General features: G+C 39.4%; 1 protein-coding gene across 6 annotated transcripts in view; it reads right to left on the bottom strand.

Moving 5' to 3' along the window:
• Positions 1-5,361: 5,361 nt before the first annotated feature.
• Positions 5,362-16,660, bottom strand: part of asap1a (ArfGAP with SH3 domain, ankyrin repeat and PH domain 1a) — a 62,224-nt gene continuing 50,925 nt past the window's right edge. For 4 of the 6 annotated variants that reach the window (XM_046851390.1, XM_046851389.1, XM_046851393.1 and 1 more), the window contains 11 exons: positions 15,006-15,091; positions 14,781-14,896; positions 14,608-14,675; positions 14,383-14,490; positions 13,886-14,114; positions 9,374-9,538; positions 7,451-7,520; positions 7,301-7,365; positions 6,571-7,118; positions 6,169-6,291; positions 5,362-6,047 (listed from right to left, as the gene is read on the bottom strand). In XM_046851390.1, the coding sequence (XP_046707346.1) occupies positions 5,973-6,047; positions 6,169-6,291; positions 6,571-7,118; positions 7,301-7,365; positions 7,451-7,520; positions 9,374-9,538; positions 13,886-14,114; positions 14,383-14,490; positions 14,608-14,675; positions 14,781-14,896; positions 15,006-15,091 (1,653 nt within the window). In that variant the 3' untranslated portion in view covers positions 5,362-5,972. The remainder of the gene's footprint in view (positions 6,048-6,168; positions 6,292-6,570; positions 7,119-7,300; positions 7,366-7,450; positions 7,521-9,373; positions 9,539-13,885; positions 14,115-14,382; positions 14,491-14,607; positions 14,676-14,780; positions 14,897-15,005; positions 15,092-16,660) is intronic. The other 2 variants (XM_046851392.1, XM_046851394.1) reach the window with 1 other exon arrangement.

Genomic DNA, 16,660 nt, shown 5'->3' with positions numbered 1-16,660 from the left:
CCATTATGAGGGAAAAACCCACAAAACGCCACCCAGAGGGTAAATTGTGTGAATCATGGCGGATTTTGGTGTTTGATTTAAGACTTGGCACAGAAATAAAAAAGTTTACTGATTAAAAATGTTTTTATCTGGAGTTTATTAATTATTTTTTTGCCAAAGGTTTTAATTTCGCCTCTTTTATATTTAGTTATTTATTTATGTATTTACATTTGGGGAAACAGAAATGTGCGCTGAATTGATAGCGTGTTAATAAAATTTCGTGCCGTTTAAAATAATTTTCATTTTGACAGCCAAATATACATATACATACACACACACACACACACACACACACACACACATATATATATATATATATATATATATATATATATATATATATATATATATATATATATATATATATATATATATATAAAACGAATTAAAAATGTTGTTACAAATGTGTCCAGGCTGAAGATCCACATATAGAACACAAGCAGAGAAAAGATGATGATGATCAGGAATGTGTCTGTTCTCAGTCATGTTTCCATCACTGACTCCCTCTGTCTCATCCACATTAACCCCAAACTTCTTACTGCCTTCTGCCTGCTGATTCTTAGCTCCATAAACTAGTCTACATCTGTGGTAAGTGAGAGTCAGGACTTTATACACCAGTGGATTGAAAAAGACGTGCAGTAACAGGAAATCGGTTGTTCGGCTGAAATCGGCGCACAGTGAAAATAAAAAAATATATATTTCACCAAATCAATGGATTAAAACTAAAGTTACGAGTCTGATTTGAAAATGTAAGAAGTAAAAAGTACAGATATTTGTGTAAAAATGTAATGAGTACAAGTAAAAAGTAAAATAGTGGAGTAAAGTACTGATACCAGAAAAATCTATTTAAGTACTAATGTAATGTACTTCGTTACTTCCCACCTCTGTGCCAGAGATAATCCCTCTTACACCAGAGACAGCAAAGCCCCACTGCTGGTCTCAGAAGATCTGACCTACATTTACAACCTTAATTCTAATATTTGTAACTCTTCATTTTGTAGAGTTTCTATTGGCTGCACTGCTCCCAGTACGTGTATGTGGATGGTAGATTCTATTTTTTGTCCAATCAGATTTCAGCCTTTATGTGCTGCCATGTCAATCTAATCTGCCCAGAGCCTTCAAAGTCAGTACTGCCGGCCCTTTTATTATTGTCTCCTTAATAGCTTTGTTTCTTCAACCAATCAGATTTCAGATTTACCTCACAGGGCAGCTAGCTGGCCCAGAATAGCATCAGCATTTTTCCGTCATCTGATTGGTTGGTCAGAGGGAAACTGTTACAGTCAAGTTCTACTGGTAAAACGTGTGTAGCTCTGCACACATGAATACACCTGAGTTAGACTTTTTTACCCCTGATGGGAGAAGCCGAAAGAATCAGGAGGAAGAGAAATTTATTTGGTCGCGGACATACTTAAATACATTTTCCAGAAAAGCTAGGCATCATAAGGAGATCTGCCAACCCCGAAGCTAGCAAGCTTGTCTCAGCGCAGGAAAGGGGTTGTTCTCCACTTCCAGACCAGTGAATACGAGCGGTACCACTGGCTTACAGCCTCTGAGGTATGAGTATCTCTGGTGAGTAAGTTGCATTTTATGTTTTTGTCATGTTATTAGACAAATATTGGTTCTGCTCCAGATGATGTAGGTGCACAGTGGCGGTTGTAGTGTAGAGGTTTGGAGTCTTCACTGGGTTTGTTGTTTTAGTAAATTGTTATTTACCATCCATATGCTAAATGCCCCCCCCCCTCTCTCTCTGTAATTCCACACGTTATTATATTACGTTTTTGTATAATATTAATAATGTCTATAAATGCGACGTGAAAGTGGTGGATTAAGTCGAGTAAGTCCTCACTGAAGGCCCAGGTACCAAATGCACGGCCCACCACTGACTTACACACATGTTCAACCTTATCTAATAGTAACTATAACTGTAACTATAAGAATACATAATGTTTCTTACTTCTCCATTTCTCTCTCACACTCTTCATGGTGTTTATATGAGGCCCTGTTAACAGTTCATGATAACCAACTATTTTTTTTAACCTGTAAAGCAGCTCTTTTCAATACTATTTATGCATTTATAAGAACAATTTGCATTTTGCATATATATATATATATATATATATATATATATATATATATATATATATATATATATATATATAGGGAGGAGCAGAAGAGGATCCCAGCAACAACCTGTGCAGCTCTGGTAAATTTCCTAACCAGGAGGATTAAGGCAGTGCTCAGACAAAACAATGGCGCTCACACAAAATACTGATACTTTGAACACTGTTTTGACGGTCACTTAGGGTGTGTTTACATTTGGTGCCAGTTATTTAGACAATAATGGCTGTTTGTCGAGATATTTTCAGAGGTGTTCTGCTATACAAGATGCACATTGACTCGAATATATCTACGTTTAATTTCTATAGTATTGTCCCTTGAAAACAAATGGTACTAAAATGGTTGCTGAAATGTGAGGGGTGTATTTACTTAAGTGCTCCTGTACCTTTTTCTCGTCTGGTCCACTGGAATTATCAATTCCCCCTCGATAGTTTTCCTTAATTGGAGACCACTTTGTTCAGCTGAAAATGGTTCCACATTAACAGCACAAAAACCATTTGCTCTTGAATGGATACTCCCTATGCATGCTCCCCTCCTGCAGTTTACTAGTCACCAGGAAATCAAATGCAAATAGAATTGACATTTGTATTTCGTCTGAGTACTGAAAAACATATATGACAGAAAATCCTGTTATACCAGCTATAAACAGTAATTCTTTCACCAGTGTCTCTTCTGGAAGTTAAAAACGCTAAACATGATGGACGACTTTCCCCTGGTGGAAACACCCCAGTTTGCATCCTAAACGTTAAACCATCGTCATGTGTTTATCAAGTGGAGGGCAGTAGATAAGTCCATAAAATGCCCAAAAATAATGTTATGAATCTACACATACTGATCAGTTGGATTCAAGATCAAAAACACTAGGGAAAAAAAAAAGGCGTGGCCAATGAGCAGTGTGTGAAGAATATTTAACACTGACTGAAACGATTCATATAAACAACCTAATTAACAAACAAGGCATAATGTACATGTCTTGACATACACCAGTCAGGCATATCACTATGACCACCTGCCTAATATTGTGTTGGTCCCCTTTGTGCCGCCAAAACAAATCTGACCCATCCAGCATTAACAGCATTAACTTCTTCAGCAGTTTGAGCTACAGGAGCTCGTCTGTTGGATCGGACCACACGGACCTGCCTTCAATGATCAATGAGCCTCGGCCGCCCATAACCCTGTCGCCGGTTCACCACAGTTTCTTCCTTGGAGCACTTTTGGTAGATACCACTGCAGACCAGGAACATTCCACAAGAGCTGCAGTTTTGGAGATGCTCTGACCCAGTCATCTAGACGTCACAATTTAGTCCTTGTCAAACTCAAAATCCTTACGCTTGCCCATTTTTCCTGCTTCTAACACATCGATTTCGAGGACAAAATGTTCACTTGATGCCTAATATTCCCACCCACCAACAGGTGCCATGATGAAGAGATCATTATTGTTATTCACTTCAGCGTTCACGTTATAATGTTATGCCTGATCGGTGTATGTGTGCTCTCTGGGACCATATTTGGATGTAGATGACCTACATGATTGAATGCCCCAGAAAATTAAGTTTGTGCTTGTATTGCAAATCAATTATGTAGGAATATCTTTACATCTTATCCACAGCAAGAAGGCAAAAGTAGGAAAATAAAATGTGTATTCAAAAATTTAGCGATCATATTATGTTTAAATGATGTAAATGCACATAGCTAACAGAGAAGAATTTACCTTCATAGATTGAGTCATCAGTATCATAGTGATTAGTCAAACTAGCATTAAGTCAACTAGCTAGCGAACTAGACGTGCTGATTCTGAAGTAAAAATCTCCACATGCTTTAAAAATCAGAAGAGCAGAAACGACTAACCAGAAACCGAAAATATGTCGAGTCAAAAATCCACTAGAGAAAAATATATTTGACTAAAAAGAAAAGCTAAGCAAATATATACAGACAAAAACAAACAAAAAAAAAACAATACACTTTGTTTGAACGTAAAATATTTATTTCTAAATGAAACTTGATATTAGATAGTGTCTTGGGACTAAACATACAGTGCAGCAAAACACAGACGAAAACATGAGAAATGAGTGGTAAAATCTATCCTAAATATATTTTTTATTACATTAGGATCCGATCCAGTTCTTCACAAAATGAGCCGTTTGGCTGCTTCGAAATATTAGCAATCAAGAGTCTATCATCAGTTCCTGACTAGCCGAGATGGCGCCTCGAGATGAAGTGTGTTCTATCTAAACATGAACTTCACACTTTTGGTCCAACAACAGGTTCATCAAGAGTATCAAATGTACACAATACAGGAATGGCGTATCAGGAACTCCACAGGCTTCACGTGGGTTTGTGAGTTCATGGAGCTTTGCTGTTTTTGCTTGTGCTGAAATCTTGCATCGTGGTTTACCACAGTTACATCTAATGCATTTGTAACACATACTAAAATAAATGAAGATTCATTTACTTTCTATACACTCAAAGGTTTTTTTTTTTTTTCTCAAACCGACACACTGTAGCCCTATTAACGGCTAATACTATCAACAAATCAGGAGGCATTTTTCTAATACATTTTCTGTTAAACGCAAAAACTCCAGAAAAAAACAAACAAATAACCTTAAAAAGCTCAAGTCTCAATGGTCGAGGAAAATGCAGCATTAAGTTCATTCGAAGTTCTGTTACTACCAGTCACTCATTGCTTTGTTCCCCTGAATTCATATTCAAATAAAACCAAACATACATATGACCAAACAAAACTCCAGAGTTACTGCTATGCAGACCAAATAAACGAGGTTCCTGAATCTGTAATACCAATACTGGTCAATGGGCATTCTTTTGGCAACGTGTTTTAAGGGGGGATGGTAAGACCCTGGGGATTGGTTTACTTTGACTCATGATCTGAGGCCATGTTTTGGGGGCTTTAAAATATCTGCACATCTGGCATTAAATAGCTAAAAGGAGATCCATAGATGGTCATCAGGTGGCACAGACTACACTAACCAGCAAACCACCTCCAGAGCAGGAATCTTAACATAATACTTTATAGATAGAGGACAAAATGTGGTTACTGTCTGTTTTTTTTTTTTGGTACAACACACAATCATTCCAGCCTAACTACAGTAACCTTATATGCATAGAAGATGAGATACTTAGAGGCTTTTGAACTTTCTCATCCCTGCTTATCGTGCCACTATACTTATAGACAACACTGTTGTAATATTCAGTGAAACCGTCATTTAATTCTCTCTGGGTTTTTTTCTTAGTTTTTTCATCCATTCAGGAATTTGAGAGATGAATAAAAACACAGCTAAAATGTCAGCCGGAGTCGATCCGGCTCCCGAAACAAGCAGGGGTTAACATACATTTGCACACTTACATCCTACATAACATAAGTACATATATATACACTTACATTTGCGCATATATATGTACACAGACACTTAATATGGACATACATATAATTCCATATGCACACATACACAAAGTTACAGCATACACTGAGAAATGTTTAAGTGCTATATTCCGAGAATAGCTACTGCATACCCAGGTTAGCATGCTGGGCCGCCATGGCTACGGTAATACTGGTAGGCAATATAATGCAGTTTGTTAACACGCACTTTACTCAGTTCTCCCTTCGTGGGTTTTTTCTTTCTTTCTTTTTTCCAAGAGTCTGGATTTGATATGATATATGTTTTTCTTTCCTTTTGGATTCTTGAGATTTGTTTGGGTTACAGCAGCTATACAGAGAGGCGAAGTCCGAAGTCTGGTGAGAGGCTAAAGGGGGCAAAGCTTGTGCTACAGGGGCAGTCTCACACCTGCCGGTCACATTGTCAGTCGGACAGAATCTGCACAAAGGACATAGGAAAGACCCCTTTCCTGTCTGGCTGACCTTCTATGTGTCCAATCTGGAAAAGACCAAATGTCCAAAGTCCATTAGAAATCTTACATATTATAGTGTGAAATCTCTTGTTCTTTTAAATGTGTTTTAAAAAAGTTTATCTCAAAATCCGGTGAATTTTTACTCACCCACCACTCTTGGTCCTCTTCTCCTGTAACGATGATCACTTCTCCTTCAGCAAAGGTCAGCTCGTCATCGTTGTCTGCTTGGCAGTCATAGATAGTCTTCACCCTTTTGATTTTGGCCTTCCCCTGACAAACAAAGCACAATACTTCAGGATCGAATATACCCAAGACGTCAACTCAACTCAAAAACTTCAATTTATCTCACCAAGTCAATAAATCAACTCAAGTCAACTCCACAATCTTCTCCAAGGTTTAACTCAACAAGCCAACTCGCTCCACAAATTAAAAAAAAAATCTAACTCGGCGATTCAGCTCAGCTCAACTGCAACTCAACTCATCAAGTCAACTCGGATATGAGTCACGTTCAATCACTGCCTCGTCAACGCCGCTTTCCACATGACTCACCGTGTTTATTTTGCGTGGCAGAGGGACTGGAATCTCTACGACTCCTGCTGGTGCCCCATTCGTATCCTCACTTGCCTGCCTTGGTGAAAGCTCTCCCTGATGGCTTGGAGATGGTACCTCTGTTAGCTGCACCTTTGGAGCGCTCTCTTCCAGTGTTGGTTGTTTCTGAGGTGTCTCTGTAGCTGCGGATGCCGGAACCTTTGGGGTAAGATCCGATAGCTGTGGCTTAGGTGGCAGATCCTTTAGTTGGGGTTTAGGGGGCAGATCTGACAGTTGGGGTTTGGGGGGTAATTCTGATAACTGTGGTTTTGGCGGAAGATCCGAGAGCTGGGGTTTAGGGGGAAGATCCAGGACGTGTGGTTTGGGAGGAATCTCGGCTGGCTGGGGCCTCTCGGCTGCCTGTGGGATTTTGGGTGGAGGCTCCGTTGGTCTGGTAATGATATCTCTGGTTGGAATGTCCACCATTTGAGTAGGTTTCTGCAGGACCTCAGGGCCCTGATTGGTTTTGTCCACTGAGGGGTTGATGCCTGGAGTCTTTCTTAATGCCACTGAAAAAAGGGGGGGACAATACCTTTTTAACCTGTACAGGTTTCACACTTTTGGTCAAAGTGATTGTTGTATAACGGTGATATAATCTGATCTAATCACTAATCTGAACTTTGCCCCCCTCTGATGAAACTATTTATACTTATATAAATATTCGCTACATGATAAAGCATGAAACACTCACGTTTCTGAGGTAGTTTCGGTAAGACTCTCGGACCAAGTGTTGATTTTGTATTACTAGAAGTAGTGCTGAAAAAGCGACGGACAAAACAGAGTGAATATTTCCGCAGTTGTGCAATTATGACTCTTAAGTGTATGCGTAGCAGTTACACACCTTTGCTGTATTCCTTCAAATTTGTTAGCTGGCGAGGTCCTGTTCGCAGGCAGAGGTGTTGAATCGCTCCCTGTAATTAATTTTTAAAAAAAAGGTGGTTATATTTCGTTTCCCTTATTAGTTAAGAAAAGAGGAAACGCTATCAGGTGCAAGCGCTGGTGATTTCTTTTTTTTTTTTTTTTTTTTTGCCATCAGTAAACGCTGGGGGACAGATAGCAGCAACACTGTACTTCCTGTTAGGAAGCTCCAAGGTGTCACAAATATATAATAGAAGAACTGTTAACTATTATAAAGCTTACAGTAATAATGAAAATCATTTCATCTCCTTCATTAAAGATGCCCACTGTTTACTCATAAAGGGGAATTAAACTGGAACCATCTCATACATGTATAGGGTTAGTGAAAATGTGTGTGTGTGTGTGTGTGTGTGTATGTTTTGTGGGTTTTTCTGTTTGTTTTTTTCAACTTTGTACATTAATTCTGAAGACGTCCAAACTATGAAATAACACAAATTATGTGTTATTAAGTGTTAAACAACCCAGAATGTGTTTTATAATTGAAATTGTCCAAAGTAGCCACCATTTTGCTTTAGTAACAGCATGACAAACTCCTGGCATTCTCTCATCAGATTCACAAGGTAGTCAGCCAGAATGGTTTTCAATTCACAGGTGGGCCTTGTCAAGAGTTTTCCTGCTTTCTTAATATACTTTAGACCAGGGGTGCCCAATACGTCGATCGAGATCTACCAGTCGATCGCAAAGGTAGTATTGGTAGATTGCATGACATTATAAAAATCGATATTTAGTTATGCATTTTTATAGTAGGTACATCAATTTGATGGTCATTTTATAAGTAGCTCGCACGCTGAAAAAGTATGTGCACCCCTGCTTTAGACCATCGGTTGTCTTGTGCAGGGCAAAAGGGTGAGTACAGCTTCAATACCCCTATTAGTGCTGCTACAACTACTGTACAAATCCATATTATGGCAAGAAACAGTCAAGTAAAGAGAAAAGACAGTCCATCATTACTTTCATAAATCAAGGTCAGTCAATCTAAAAAGAAAATCTTAAAAGTTTCCAAAACCACCCAACACTATGATGCAACCTGTTCTCATAAGGACCATCCCAGGAAAGGAAGATTGAGAGCTACCTCTGCTGCAGAGGACAAGTTTATTAGAATTACCAGCCTCAGAAACCACCGATTTACATAAGTGCTTCTGGGAGTTTAAGTGAAAGACATATTTCAGCATTCACTGTTCAGAGGAGACTGCATAAGTCAGGCTTTCATGTCGAATCGCAGCAACGACACTATTACTTCAGAAGAATAACAAGCAGAAGAGACCTACATGGGCCAAGAAATACAAGGAATGGTCATAAGATCAGTGGAAAACTGTACTTTGATCTGAGGAGTCTAAATTTGACGTTTTTGTTCTCACCACTGTCTTTGTTAGACGTACAGAGTGTGACCGGACGCTTCCTGAATGTGTGGTTTCCACTGTGAACAATAAAGGAGAGGGTGTGATGGGGTGATGGTGTGCTTTGCTGGTGACACTGTTGGTGTCTTTCAGCTAGCTACCACAACAATGATGCCAAACACACCTCTAGGTTATGCAAGAGCTATTTGTTCAAGAAGGAGAGTGATGGCGTGCTGCATCAGATGACCTGGCCTCTACAATCACCTAATCTATATCTAGTTAAGATGGTTTGGAATGAATTGAAAAGAAGAGAGAAGGAGAAGCATCCAACAAGTACTCAACATCTCTGGGAACTCCTCAGGATTGTTGGAGAACTATTCCAGAACTACCTAATGAGGCTGACTGAGAGAATGCCAAAAGTGTGCAAAGCTGTCATTGTTTTATCTATCCACCCATACAAAAGTCCATCCATCCATCCAACTATCTACTTCAGAACAATTTTCACCTACCTTTATTCTGGGGTCCCTGGAGAACAGGGCTGGGAGGGTCTGAGAGAGTGCGTTTATGGCCTCCAGGAGGAGGTGGAGGAGCCCTCTTTTTAGACAGAGTGGAGCTGCCACTTGTACATGGCTGAGAACCCAGTGGAAGAGAGGTAGGAGGGCCAGTGGAGGGAGCTGGGAAGGAAAAGACAGAGCAAATAAATCCCTCCATCAGCGCTATACAATTGGAAATAGAACTATGACCCATACTCTCTTTTTCTGGATAAAAAAAAAGGAACAAATTGATCAATGGTATTATTAAAATGTGTTCACATTAGTCTTGTGCTCTTCATCTTTGCTTCACAATCTTCAGCTACTGCTCCAAGCAACGCTAAAAACGGTCAATTTAGGGCTGCAGCTATCAATTATTTTAGTAATCGAGTTTCGAAAGAAAATGTAAAGAAATTTAATTTAAATTAAAGATAAGTACTAAATAAGAAAGAATATAAGACAATATAAGTTATACATTTTTTTTGCTGAAATTGCATACAGGAATATCTGAAAACTAAACTCATTTAGAGCATTTATTTGCTACATTACAGCAAAATACTGTCCGCATGCAAATTCTGTACAGTACAGTGCTGTAACCTCCGCAGTGGCCATGTAGAGAATGTTTTATAGGAAACTATTTGTAAAACTCAATTATTTACGCTCGTATTTATTTATCAAATCTCACACAGTATGGTGGTTTTCTTGTCTCTGAAAAGCTGTTTGAAAAATCTATAAAATCTATAAAAATCTATTTCAAATCACTTTAAAAGCGGTAACCGCACCGTGTTTCCTTCGTGTTTTAGTTTAAAATGACCCCAAACTTTGGAATCTCTTCGTTCTGCCATTTTCATTCCATTTTAAATTGTTTATTTCATGAATTTTTGTAATCAAATTACTCGAGTATTCGTTTTCCCCATTAAAAATAAAAAAAATTAAAATTCCTACTTGGGAAATTTCAGTGCATGTTCTTAGCCTTATTATGTAATGTTTCATAGACGGGTCTTTGTGCATGTTAAGTTATATTTTGCTTTTTTTGTGTGTGTGGAAAAGAGATGCAATTCATTTAGTCTAATTACTTATTGATTCCAACAGGGCACTTAATTGAATAACAAAAAAATGTATATGATTATATGCTTTCAAAGTTGAAGAATAGATAAATACAGTGTACAAAAGTATTGGGACACCTGACAGTTCCAGCCATATGTAGTTCTACCTCCAACTTTTACCACAAATATGGAGGCACACCATTGTATAGAATGTCTCTGGATGCAGAAGCATGACATTTTCCCTTTATGTAAACTAGGAGAGCCGAACCTGTTCCAGCATGACAATGCCCCTATGCACAAATAAAGCTCCAGGAAGATATCGTTTCATGAGTGGGAGTGGAAGATCTTGAGTGGGCTGCTACAGAGCTCTGGCCCCAACCCTACTGATCATTTTTGGAATGAAATAGAATACTGATTACACCCATCCTCTCCATACCTGATTGCCTCCTCTCCATACATCAATACCTAACGCCCTTTTGGCTGAATGAGCACAAATCTCCACAAGCACACTCCAAAATATAGTAGAACATCTTCCCCGGAAGAATGAAGGTCATCATGACAGCAAATAGGAACTAAATGTAGACCAGAATGTTTAAAAATCACACAAGGTGGTAATGCACTGGTGTCCACAAACTGTTTTCCATACAGTGTATATCCAGATACTACTGTAGATTAATCCTCCACATATCTGTTTCGACATTAAATCAGATATGGTGTTCAGAAGTTGTTTGTTCTCTGGGAAACACTATAAAGCCCAGGCACAGGCTTACACTTGCTGTACATTTGAACACATTAGTCTTGGGAACTCCGTCTGGCTGGAGTCGGTTCCAACGTCACATGGTTGTTGCGTCACTACATGGAGCGTCGGTTTGATTTCCGTGTGAGCTGTTATGAGCAGCTGAAAAATTCAAATATGGCTGCTAGTTCTCTGGACTCTTATCAGTCTATTATCATTTACTAATACTACACCCCACATCTCCTTTTCTCTCTCTCGCTCTCTCTCTCTTCTCTGTGTGTGGAATTTGCACCTCTTTTACAGCTGACGAAGCACTTCTGTTTTGTTTAGTTTGACAGAGTTCATTTTAAAACAGGACAAAATGCACTCAAATCCTCCTTGTTTTCATCTACACACTTTTTTTTCCTTTTTTTTTTTTTTAGTTTAACACTAGGGCTAATTTTGTGAAACCTACTTTAACATTTATAAGCAATACACAATCTGGTAGCAGTAGTTTGCCAGCAAAATTTTCTCACCAACAACACGGCAATGTTAGAAAATCTACTCAGCTCACTGCCCCTGTAAACCCGGCCCAGAGGCTTTTTTTTTGTTTGTTTGACCACATACACAGAGCTGTTTTAAAATACAGAATAACTTTTGTTGTTTATTTCTTCTATCTCTGAGGTGCATTGGCAGCTTTAGTCAACCTCAGCTACATGACCGGCAGCTCTGATGTGTAAAACATTCCTGTTACCGTCTTAAACAAACAAGTGATCGAGCCTGACGATTAATGACAGAGCGAGAAAATGGGTGTGTCCCACCTGTGGGACGATTGGTTATACAGTCTTGCGCTGCCGACTTACGCTGGCAACCAAAACCGTTTTCTCGAAAATATAAAGACAAAAACTACATGCAACATCTGCCAGAAGTCTGTCTGTGCAAATGCAGCTTCCTTTTTGAGAAGAAAAGATTGTGGCTGTGCGATATTGTGTTGCAACTGTGTCACTTCCTCCCAAAAGCTATAAACGGTTACTAGCACACAAAAAGTGAGAGAGAGAGAGAGAGAGAGAGAGAGAGAGAGAGAGAGACGCCTGAACGAAAGCTGTCGCCCAAAGTGCACATATACAAAGTGCACTATACTACAAGCTTTGTATATCAACCAGTGTATATTTATAACGTACTTCTGTTGCTAGAGCATTTTTTGTACACTAGACAAAACGAGCATATTAATAGTTTATGCATCTCTGCTTCCTTTTTTCTTTTTGTACTATTATCATACAACGCCAGTTCCGAAGAAGTCTGGACGCTGTGTGAAAGTACACACTGTCTGAAATTAATTATAAACTAATTTTCAATTTGAGGGCTACAACGCATCTCAAAAAAGTTAGGAGTGGGCCATGTTTACCACACGGTAGCATCCTGTTAATAAGCCGGATGGTCCCTATCCTCTTTAGTCCAGAGGATGCAGCGTTTCGTTTGACCACAGAAGTTTTCCACTTTGCCATAGTACATTTTAAATGGTTCACATATGGCTTCTTGTTAGCATAATAGAGTTTGCTTTAACATGCATTACTGTGTATATAGACAATGATTTCTGGAGGTGTTTCTGAGCCCATGCTGTGATTTCCATTACAAAATCATCCTTGTTTTAATGCAGTGCTGTCTGATGGCCCAAAGAATTGCTTTTTGCCATTGTTCATGCAGACCTGCAGTAACTACAGGGGAATTAAGTTGATCAGTCACACCATGAAGTTATGGGAAAGAGTAGTGGGAGCCAGGCTGAGAGAAGAGGTGACCATCTGCGAGCAGCAGTACGGTTTCATGCCAGGGAAGAGCACCACAGATACAATATTTGTTTTGAGAATGTTGATCGAGAAGTGTAGAGAAGGACAGTAGGAGGTCCATTGTGTGTTTGTGGATTTAGAGAAAGCGTACGACAGGGTGCCGAGAGAGGAGTTGTGGTATTGTATGAGGAAGTCAGGTGTGGCAGAGGAGTATGTGAGGGTGGTGCAGGACATGTATGAGGACAGTGTGACCGCAGTGAAGTGTGCAGTAGGAGTGACAGACTGGTTCAGGGTGGAAGTGAGACTGCATCAAGATCGGCTCTGAGCCCTTTTCAGTTTGCAGTGGTGATGGGTAGGGAGTAGGGAGCAGGTTAAGAAGAGCCTGGAGATGGTGGAGGTGTGTGCTAGAGATAAGGGGGAATGAAAGTCCGTAGGAGTAAGACAGAGTACATGTGTGTGAATGAGAGGGAGGGCAGTGGAGTGGTGTGGTTGCAGGGAAAAGAGGTGGAGAAGGTGGAGGAGTTCAGGTACCTGGGGTCAACAGTGCAAAGTAATGGAGAGTGTGTTAGAGAAGTGAAGAAAGTGCAGGTAGGGTGGAGTTGGTGGAGAAGAGTGGGAGTAGGCCATATTACTAAACTGCTGCCTATTTAACATAATGTAACACTTACTTTTCCAGCCTTTTGTTGTATCTGTCATTACTTTTTTTGAGACGTGTTATGGCAAATTCAAAATTACCTTATTTCTTCCTTAAAATTGTTCATTTTCTCAGTTTAAACATTTGACATCTTTTCTATTTTCTACTGTGAATAGAATGTGGGTTATGAGATTTGCAAGTCACTCCATTCTGTTTGTGTTCACATTTTACACAGAATCTTAACTTTCTTTTAGAATTGGGGTTGTACTAAAAAAAAAAATAAAGACAATTAATTGCCTGCTTTCTTCATACCTTTGGCACTGCTCTTGGTGGCAGGAGTGGGCGTGTCTGCCCCGGGCGATGCGGGCGTTTCTGTGGAAGTGTTGTAGACGGGGTTGGCGAAGGCCCCATACGAAAGACGTTGCTTGTCCCTGTGGCTCAAGTATCCAGGCAATGAGAGCTTCTCCTGAGGAGACACGCTGGATGAGTGACAGAAGCTTTGCGGTCGAGGCGATCGCTCCTTCTTCACCGGACTTGGCTGCTGTTAAATAGAGACAATCTGCCATTTAGCATGTAGACAGAATTTGTGCACAGTACAATATATATGAAGGAAAGACTTACTGATTTAAACCAGTATGTTCATTTGAGAGAGAAAATAAAATCTAACAAAAAAACAGCTTTGTAGCACTTTTATTTTACTTGTACTTGAAAATGTTCAAAGCTGAAAAAAGTCTAATAATTGACCTGTCTAATCACCAGCTGAACGATAGCTACTTCTCTATTCTCCCACTGAGGGCAGTGGTTCTAACCTTATCATCCAGATCATCATCGCTCTCATCGATCTCCTCCAGCCGCAGGTTCCAGTCGTACTCTACATGAACATGAGGGTTGAACTTGCCAGCTGCTGCCTCCATTAGCTACACACACACACACACACACACACACACACACACACACTTAAAACCACAAACTCTAGCTTTTTGAATTACAGAGCCACTGGTGTTCAGTGTTTAAATGTCTGGTTGTACACTTACAGGTTCCTCACACTGTGTGTTTTTTAACCTCCTTGCGATGTCTAAGGCCGTCTCCCCGTTCTGATTGGCTGAAATCAGAAAACCATTTAGTAAGTATATTGGAGCACCTGTTTTTGTAGGACACATCAACCAAAACCATGCATCATTACAAATGTAGTGTCTCACTCACTGACCTATATCGATCAGCGGCTTGCCCCTGAGTAACAGTTTGACGCACTCCGGCTTCTCGTACGTACAGCAGTAATGGAGCGCTGTGTTTCCGCTTTCCGTCTGCCGGTCCGGAGATCCGCTAACACACACACAAGCCAAGATCAGCAAACATTGATAAATGTTTTGTATCTGTTTTATCGGCTTTACATTTATTTACGTGCAAGAGACCGTAATAGGAGGTACTGTACCTGTTTTGAACAAGGAAATCGATCAAGGGCAGCGAGGATTGGTCTGAAGTCCGTACAGCGAAATGCAAAGCCGTCTCCCCAGGATCCTACCAAATAGATCATAAAGCAATATTATAGTAAAAAAAAAAATCCCCCACGAAGCACATCTTCAAACTATTCTGCAACATACACCATTGTATTTTATGCCATCGTGCATTATTACAGTCGACCACCGATAATTTCGCAGTTCTGAAAATTCGCGGGTTCTCATTTGGAACCTAACTAACAGCAAGTTGTGGATTATCTTCAAATTCCGGAAATCCGCAGCGGGACAGAGTGTTCAGGAACGTTAGGAATACCATTTTTTTTAAAACACATTATTGTATTAAAGTGACAATGTCTAGATGAATTCACTAAGGTACCATAAGGGCTGCGGAGGTGCATCCAAAATTCGTGGATTTTCAGAACTCGCATCTAAGAACTTCTTAGAACGTAACCCTCGCAAGTTCCGGGGGACCACCATGTTTATATATTTGTGTCTTTTAAGTTTGCGTCCTGGCCAGTGTTTGTAACACTTAAGAATATCAACAGTTATATTAGTTACAGAAATCTTAGTTGTGAAAATTCAAAAGAATTCAAAATCAAAGGGCAAAATAAAATATATATATTTTTTAAATAATAAAAACTTTTGCTAAAAACTAAATTGCAAAAAATTTACTGAAGTCCTGTACTTGTGGGGGGGTGGGGGAAGAAATGAATTTGGGGGGGGTTAACATTTTTGAGAATATCTTCTATAAACTGGTAATTCAGGGCATCAGTTTGTAAAAAAAAAAAAAGCTTTTTGTTTTAAGTAAGTATTCTTCATAGCATGCAACAGATTTTAATATATTATACCACATTATTTTTTTTTTACCAAAAAAATGCTCACCATATTTCAAGTAAAAGCTTCTGGCTAATGCAATGCTATGTTGGATTTATGAGCTACTCCATATTAGAGTGTAAATGCAATTAGCCGACTTGCGTGATTTGATCCAAAACGTCTGGAAAGCAGGTTGCGGGTGACCAAGTTGCTCTCGAATCCTCTTAATTTACAGGTAGTGAAAATCAGATCTAATCCCTCATCTATATATGTGGTCTGACATTTAGTTTTGGGGGGAAGGGACAGAGACCATCAAACGTTTCGCATGAAAGTTAACCAAGCAGGTGGCCTCAGGTTCTAATATAACAACAATTATGCGTCAGTTTAACTGTCAGGGAAAAGTTTTCGGGAGATTTTAATATTTTTAACATTTTAATATGCTGTTTTCTTCTAGCAAATAGAATAAAAGATGCTAAATTGAGTTTGGGGGTGTTTTAGCGTGGAGATGATCAGAGCAAACACACGTTCTATAGGCCTAACTGTCAAAAAGAGGCACCTGATGCAACACAAAATTCCCTATGAGTAAAGGAAAGAAAAGAAAAGGAAGTGAATCTTGGGTCACTCCAAAGACCACACTGTCTCTGCTGTCACTACTTTGTGTTGCGTGTTCTATTTAGGACATGGTTCATTTTGCAAAAATAAACCTTCGATACGTACAGTTAGTTAGCAGAAGCAGAATAGAGCTTTAGATTCCCTGTAGTCTGTTGACTCTTTCAATCGAAAGTCTTATAAATGTTGTTTCAATTCAAAATGGAAT

Source organism: Silurus meridionalis, chromosome 6, assembly GCF_014805685.1.
Source record: "Silurus meridionalis isolate SWU-2019-XX chromosome 6, ASM1480568v1, whole genome shotgun sequence".
NCBI classification, from domain to species: domain Eukaryota; kingdom Metazoa; phylum Chordata; class Actinopteri; order Siluriformes; family Siluridae; genus Silurus; species Silurus meridionalis.
The sequence above is the reverse complement of the archived record's forward strand: the minus strand, read 5'-3'. Positions and strand labels throughout refer to the sequence as shown.